The sequence below is a fragment of the Meriones unguiculatus genome, chromosome 1 (assembly GCF_030254825.1).
Source record: "Meriones unguiculatus strain TT.TT164.6M chromosome 1, Bangor_MerUng_6.1, whole genome shotgun sequence".
Taxonomy (NCBI): Eukaryota; Metazoa; Chordata; class Mammalia; order Rodentia; family Muridae; genus Meriones; species Meriones unguiculatus.
Window position 1 is genome coordinate 3844106 of NC_083349.1, and position 7579 is coordinate 3851684.

At 56.4% G+C, this 7579-nt stretch overlaps 1 protein-coding gene across 2 annotated transcripts; it reads right to left on the reverse strand.

Annotated features, from left to right (window-relative positions):
- Window positions 1–1414: 1414 nt before the first annotated feature.
- On the reverse strand, window positions 1415–6524 carry Mamstr (MEF2 activating motif and SAP domain containing transcriptional regulator). 2 transcript variants are annotated; one of them, XM_021640403.2, is made up of 9 exons: window positions 6467–6524; window positions 5507–5545; window positions 4914–5053; window positions 4449–4633; window positions 4050–4137; window positions 3695–3889; window positions 2567–2815; window positions 2420–2474; window positions 1415–2291 (listed from the first exon to the last, which is right to left on the reverse strand). In XM_021640403.2, exons 1-9 carry the CDS (start codon window positions 6522–6524, stop codon window positions 2008–2010), a joined length of 1293 nt encoding a protein of 430 aa, XP_021496078.1. In that variant the 3' UTR covers window positions 1415–2007. The 2 variants fall into 2 exon arrangements, with proteins under 2 accessions (XP_021496078.1, XP_060235038.1); XM_060379055.1 differs by having other exon boundaries at window positions 2567–2751; window positions 3682–3889.
- Between the last annotated feature and the right edge of the window lie 1055 nt (window positions 6525–7579).

Consider the following 7579-nt stretch of genomic DNA (forward strand, 5'->3'; position numbering starts at 1 on the left):
GCCCAGCTTCAGCTGAGTTACAGGTTCTTCTGGTTTCCAAGGGCTTGAGTACATATGTGGTGGGCCGGTACACACCCGTACACACACACACACAAATTAATTTTAAAATGCAAGAAATCAGAAGGAAAGTACCTAGAGGCAGAAGAGGAAGTCCACTAGGCCCTGGTGATCCTCCAGGCCTGGGAACCCCTCTGTCAGCTGTCAGAGGGTGCTGCAGGCCAGCTCTGTCCACCTCTGGCCCAGGCGGGTCACCGCCTGTCTGCTGTCCCGTTCAGTGCGCTCAACCTCATCAGCTTCCCTGGGAGCTAGCTTCCTCCCCACATCAAGGTCTTCTCATGCTCCCTTTCCATCTTCCAGAAGGCTCTCTACCCTCCTAACCCTTGGAGGCCCCTAACCCTTGGAGGCTCAGCTCTTTCTCAGACCTCTGTTCCGCTCCCCAGCGTTTCTGTCCTTTTCCAGTAACCCTGATCTGCCATTGCTCCATGATCCCACAGAACAGCCACAGAACTGTCAGTCCGAACTGGGACTGTGATTGCTGAGCTTTATTAGAGTGCAAACTCAGGCTCTTGGTTTTCTCAGTCCTGAGGGCCCAGGTTATGCAATGATACATCTGATTGTCACCCCTCATAATACTCCCTCCCCCTTTAACACTAGTCCCTCCTTTTCTGATAATCTTACTTCAACAGAAAAGGAAAATTAGACAAAATTTCCCGCCAGGCCCTCATATCCTCTCTTTCTTTTGTGCCCCAGGGTCTGATGTAGCCCGGGTAGGTCTTGAACTCTCTATATAGCTGAAGGTGAACTTCTGATCCTCCTGCTTCAGCTCTTCCTGCCTATTGCCCTGAGGGCTGTGTGTGCTACCACTTCAAGCTGAACTTTCATTCTTGAAAGTCCTGGGCTACTATACAAGAAGTCCAGTGAGCCCAGCAGAGACAGAAGATGTGGAGGAGAAAGGCCCAGCCGGAGTCAGCTGGAGCCAGCCCTCTCTCCACCTCCCCTCCACCACTGCACCAACCTACTTGAATGCGCCATATTGGATGTGCTCACCCACGCGGGCCCTCCAATATCTCATGGAGCTGCAGAATAAACCATAGCCACTTACTTACTGTTATGCTTTGACTATACATTGTCCCACACTGGCTCATGTGTGGAGAGGTCTGGAAATGTCATACTAGCTCTCTCTCTTTCTCTCTCTCTTTCTCTCCTCCATACATTTGGTCACCATGGTGTTCCACACACGTACATGGGGCCAAGCAACAGAGCAACCACAATTGAGTCCTTCCTCCCTTAACTCTCTCGAGCCCGCTGGTCATGGCTATGTGAAGGTAACTCATGCTCAGTGTAACTCATGTTCTGCGGGTTTGTTGATAAGCGGGAATGGAGGTGCAAATGTCTGGACTCTTGAGCTTCAGGCCACAGGAGATCCACAGTTTAATTCACCAGGCAGGTACCCTCACAGCATGAGGTGGAGGCCACATTCTAGCTCCTCTTCGCTATTCTCCATCTCCCCACCTCCTGGCTCCTGGAAGAGCTGGGTGTGATGGCTCAATCTGTAATCGCAGCACTCAGGGGACACTGAGGGGGTAGAAGTGGGGAGGGGATCAGAGGTTCAAGGTCACAGGGAGGTTGTTGTCACCCCCCATGAGTAGCCTCTGGTCCTCTCACCTCTAACTAGAACTCAGGGGTGCCTTGCTTCTACTCTCACGTGGTCCTTTCCTAAACCCCATCAACACAAACTTCCAGATCCCCACATGACGGGCAGCCATGCAGGGTCTGGAGGAAGGTCTCTGAGGGAGGCAGTAAGCTTGTTTGCACTGGCTAGTAGCAAATGAAACCCTAACCCCAACTACAGGGACTGGCAGGGGATCACGCAGAGGGCAGGTAGGCAGGTCTAGGCGTTTGACATGTCAGCAGCAGTGGGCCAGGAGGGGATGAGGGCATCTTGAATCCTGTAGTTGAAGGGTCCTGTGGGTGCAGATGACCTCTCCTTGGAAACCGCAGGGTCTGTCACCATGGATCTGGCAGCAGTTCCCAGAGCCGAGTGCCACTGGGGTCAGATAAGTCCGCAGAGAAGATGCTGGGGCCTGGAGGCCCAGAGCCCAGCGGAGGACCCCCGCTCAAGGCCTCCAGCCAGTCCAAGGAATCCGTGAGGGCCCTTGGAGAAGGGGACTGGGAGCTTGTGGGGGACGGGAGCGAGGAAGAGAAGACGGAAGAGAAGCCTTCTGAGTCCGGGGAGGGAGACAGCACGTCGAATGAGCCAGGGAAGTCCAAGGGGATAGGAGGCAGCAGCTCTGCAGGAGGAGTGTGAGCTTTAGGGGGATGGGTCCTGTTCACTGCGCTGTTTCCAACCCACTCCTCCCTCGAACCCCAGGAGTTCCAAGTTCTGCTCCTCCCCTAAATGCGGGAGCTCAGCTCCTACCATCTGGCTCCACTTGGTCTTCCAGGATGTCTTCGATGCCCCGGTTCGGAAGCAGCTGTGGATGAGCACATGCCACGTGACCCCGGGGTCCGGCTTAGGTCCAGAGGCCAGTCCCCGAGCACGCCCCAGCCACGCATCCCCTTCCACCTGCGCCCTTCGGATCGCTTCCTGCAGCTCCTCTTCCAGAGTCAGGCTGGCTGGAGGTGTCGGCAAGGGAGCTGGAGCGGGAACGGGAGAGGGAGCCGGAGCGGGAGCCAGAGCTGGAGCGGGAACAGGAGCCCGAGCCGGAACAGGAACGGGAGCTGGAGCCAAAGGTGGAGCGGGAACGGGAGCTGGTCCCAGGGGATCCACAGCTCCAGAAAACCTCAGCCGAGGAGTTGTAGCACTCGCCTTCACCTAGAACCAGGAAAGGTCACTAAGCCGGCAAATCAGGCATGGCTCCGCCCCCTGCCCGCCCTTGGCTTCACCCAATTCTTTTTATTTTTTAACACTTTATTTACTGTTTTTATGTATGTGCGCGCGTGTGTGTACATCAGAGGACCACTTCCAGGGTCGGTTCTTGTCCTCTACCTCGCAGATCTTGGGGACCGCAAGCAGTCAGGCTGGCAGTAAACGCTGCAATGCCTAAATAAGCTCGCGGCCCGTCCCTATCTGTCATTGGTTCTTTCTCCCTTAAACCACTCCCTTCGGGTGCTCTCGACTACATTCCCAGGGCAACCAAGACTGGCCACGCCCCAAGCCTTAGCGGCCTCTGGTTAAGACCAGTCCCTAAGTGCAAGTCACGACTCCTTGCCAACCTTTTCTTCCCTTCCTTCCTTCCTTCCTTCCGTTTGTTTTTTCTAGACAGGATTTCTCCGTGTAGCCCTGGCTGTCCTGGAACTCTGTAGATCAGGCTGGCCTCGAACTCACAGAGATCCACCTGCCTCTGCATCTTGAGTGCTTGGATTAAAGGCATGCGCCACCACTGCCCGGCCTCCTTTCCACAACATTTTTAAGTATTTATCTATTTGTTTTATTTACTTATTTATATGAACACTATTTGCAGGTGTGCCTACATGACAAAGGGCATCAGATCTCATTATAGATGGTTGTGAGCCACCATGAGGTTGCTGGGAATTGAACTCAGGCCTCTGAAAGAGCAGACAGTGCTCTTAACCTCTGAACGATCTCTCCTGCCCTCCTTGGCAACATTTCATTGGCTATTTCTTTTCCAAGATCTCTCCCAATTCCTCTTCTAGAACTTTACCGGCCCACGTGTACACAGCCCACCCTCACCGTGCTGGGCCGCCGGGTAGTTCCCAGCGCCTTGGGCCTGAGACGCGGCCAGGGAGCCCCCGCCTCTTTGTCCTCGCGCCGGAGCTTCAGCCGCTCTCTGGACGGGGCGCCACCACGCATGCGCTCCAGAAGCATCGCTTTGGTCCCGGACACCGGGAGTCCCCGCAGACGCAGCTGTTGCCGGAGCTCTGAGACCTGAGTTGGGGGCAGGGAGAGGAGGTGCTGATCGAGCTCTGGGGAGGGATGACCAGGAAACCAAGAGGTGGAACCACAGTCCAGACCGACTTTCCTAAGACAGAAGCCAAGGGTTTACGAGGTCTGGGGCCAGCCTTGGGACGCTGCGCACTAAACCCACCGTCAGCTCTTCCAGTTTAAGGGTCTGAAGTTCCAGTTTGTGTGAAGAGGGCGAGGGACTGGAGACTGCTGGGGAGGACGGCTTCATCCTAGCAACAGGCATGAGGGTGTAGGGTGAAGTTAGGACAGAGGAAGAAAGGAATAGGGACCTTAAAAACAGGGGCTTCGGAGGATGCCGGGAAAATGAGGAATTCTGGACCTCCGGTGGAGCAAACACAGGGTTGGGTTTGTGGGTGTGGAAGACATGCAACAGGGGCCTCTCAGCGGATGGGAGGCTGGGAGCCTGCACAGCCGGGGTTCTGGGGAAGGAGCAGGCTCTTCTCCCTTGCTTTCTGGGCTTGAGGGAAGAGCATGGGGCCTGAGTTTCTGGTCCCCTGAAGAATAGAAATGAGAGCCCTACCGAGAGTGAGGCCTCTGTGAGTTTTTCTCATCCCACAGAGGTGGTTCTGGGGGACCGAGGGTTGACCTCTCCGCTTGGAGATCTGCCCTTGGCCCTTGTCTCCGTTGTGGAGGCGTGTACAGGTGATAAGTCAAGTTCCCCCTGACCTTCGGCTCCTTCCAGTGTTGGGAGTTCTTAGGAGATTCCTGAAAGAACAAGCAAGGCTAAGCTTGGTAGCCTATCATACCTGTTACCCTAGCACCAGGGAGGCCAGGGCAGGATGGGAAGTTCAAGTCTTGGCATATATAGTGAACTTGTCTCAAAAACAAAGAGAAAGAGCTGGGTGATGCTTCAGCATGGCCACCTCCTTCCTGGCCCACGAACTGTGTAGCATCAGCCTAACACCACCAGAGGACAGAGCAGTGGCTAGGAGAAGCAGAGCTAGCCTGTGTTGGGCGCCTGCCCTCTACTCCTGTCAAAACTCACCTTCTTGGGGGACCTCCAAGGACAATATGTTGGCTCAGGCGACAAGACGCCAGGGTTGACAAGGAAAGACGCAGGAACAGGAGGCAAGGCTGTAGCCAGAGCTGGGCCTGAGGCTGAGATCCACGGATCTGAATCAGAGGCTGAAGAGATAGTGGAGGGACCTGAATAGACAGGCAGACAGCAGGCTAGCTAGGGTGGAGAGAGGCTGCAGGAAAGGAGGGCTGGCCAGGAGCAGTGGGCATAACCCGAGTTGTCCCGCTGGCCTCCTGGGTACCCAGCTTTTCACAATTTTGAGAAAGGAAGAGAGTTTTGTCTTCACGCAGCAAGGGGTTGTTTGCCCAGGATCACACACAGACAGCTAGCATAGTCCTGGGACAGCACCAGGTGGCGTCTGTGCCCCTGACTCCATGAAAATGGACAAGCCATTGAGTGTGGAAGAGACCGGATACCTGGCTCCACCAAGGAAGGATTGGGGTACCCGGGTGGGAGAGCTCAATGGGTGGGGTGTCCTCTGAAACTGACAGGTTGCCTTCACTATCTGAGGGCAGGCATGCTCCTCGGGGACTGAGACCCCCTTGGGGGCCCACACTTACTGCAGTCTTGATTCCGTCTGTGGATCCGAAGCTGCAGGACTGTGGAAGGAAGAGGGAGGTGGGACAAGGAAGGCGGGAAGGGAGTATCCAAAGCTGGACTTGGCTGGTGGGCGGGAGCTGCAGTTGTTGGCGGACACACGTGCCCAGCCCCTTCACACACCCTGGACGGGTGGGCAGGCAGCCTGCTCCCTCTCCCTTCCCAGGGCCTCTTGCCTGCTCCTGCCAGCAAAGCATCTTGGGCCAGAGCCACTCCTGAGACTGTAAGCCAGCCTGCCTGCAGCCAGGAGGCAGCCATACTCCTGACTCCACCTGCCACTTAAGGAGTCTGTGTCCACCCCGGTACAGTCGCCATCTTGCCAGCCTGAACCATCAACACCTCACTTCCTTTTGTCCACACACCCCTTTCTCTGCGGCCCCCAGCATCCCCCACAGCCAGCATCCTACAAACCTACCACTGCAGCCCAAATCTCTCTGGGCTCTAGTTTGCACAGATGCTGCTCTTGTGTTTTCATAGCTTTTACATGACCTTTCACCCCAACTTACTCTTTGCTGGCATGCACCCACACAAAGGCTATTCACACTCAAAAGACTTGATCCTCAGTTTGGGGGTAAAGATTTTTCAGTGCTCAGCTCTGCTCCTTTCTGTGTGTCCAAAACTCTCCGAACAAGTCATGACTAACGACACTTTCAAAGCTTGAGAGCTCACGGTCCCCCCGCCATACGCCCACGCCACTCAGGTCCCGTTCTGCTCTTCTGGGTTCGCCTACAGGTCAGTTGAAGTTCTCTGCCTCGGGGGCCCCACCTACGGCATGTGCCAGGTGCACTCCCATGTGTCATTTCCCTCCACAGCACGAGTGACCTTGTGTGTGAGCTTCATGGGTTCCTCCACCCATGCCGGAGTGTCCCGGGGCCCTGGATTCCGGACCCCTCCCCACATGCACAGAGAAAGTACCCTCTCACCAGAGCGGAACTTGGAACGGATGATTTGGGAGCGCTGGGAGGAGGCTGCCAGGGTCATTGCCAGGCTGGGGTGGAGACCTGGACAGAGAGGAAGCCAGAGCCACCAGAGAGCAGGGTCAAAGCGGATGACAGGAGGTTGCCATTTGGGGAGAGACCATGAAAGACTAAAGACAGAAGTACTGGGCCAAATCTTTTCAGGGTCAGCTGGGCTCTGGACCTCTGGGTCTGAGGAAGGAGGGCTGGGGCCTGGACCCCAGGGTGTGAGACCAGGGCTGGGGCCTGGACCCCTAGGACTGAAGGAAGAGGCTGAGGCCTGGGGTTCTGGGCTTGAGGGAGGAGTACTTGGGTGTGGACTACAGTGTCTGAAGGAGGCTTGGGGCCTGGAGTTCTGAGTCTGAAGCAACATGCAGGTCGTAATTCCTGCACCTTGGTGACAGAGGAAGGCCCCAGGTTACATGTTCCTACATCCTAAGGGTAGAACACTGGATTTGGACCTCGGGGTCTTTGAAAGTGCAGGCGCCTCGAGTCTGAATCCTGAAGGAGAAGGAGATTACGGACTTAAACGCCCTGCTGTAAGAGCCTAGAATCCGCGACTCTGGGTCAGCGGGGAATCAGAGGCTGACAGGTGCCTGGGAAACACAAGGGTCCCTGCAGCAGGCACCTGAAACAGAATAGACTGAGGGCCGTGCACCAGGCTCCGTGGGAAAGACAATCGGGACGAGAAAGGGAGCCAGGACGGTGAATGAGGGGTAATAAGGAGGATCCCCCTCTCCACCCCAGGGGCTTCTCACCAGGTGGGCTCCTCGCAGCTACTCAGCTGTGCCTTGAAGCGGGTGGAGTCCCGCGGACTAGGCTCTAGACCTCAGGCTCCGCCCCGCCACCTAGGGCCGCCTTCGACTCCCTTTTCTGGGGCTAGCGGGAGTCAGGGGAGCCCGCCTGGGATCAGAAACCCTGCCAGGACTCGGAGAAAGGGGCGGGGCACACGAGGGGAGGCTCGACCCGCCTCACAACGAGGGTCCCCCTGCTCCCTCTCGGCACCACCCCCCCGGGACGTCCTAGGCTGTGGGGTTGGGTGGAACGGACACAGGTGACGGACAGGGGCAGGTGCAGGAA

Coding starts and splice junctions, on each gene's coding strand:
- Mamstr (XM_021640403.2), bottom strand. CDS start 6,524: ATGACCCTGGCAGCCTCCTCCCAGCGCTCCCAAATCATCCGTTCCAAG. Junction 4,634..4,913: donor CTTGGAGGTCCCCCAAGAAG/GTGAGTTTTGAC, acceptor TTGTTCTTTCAG/GAATCTCCTAAGAACTCCCA. Junction 2,475..2,566: donor AAGCGATCCGAAGGGCGCAG/GTGGAAGGGGAT, acceptor GCTCATCCACAG/CTGCTTCCGAACCGGGGCAT.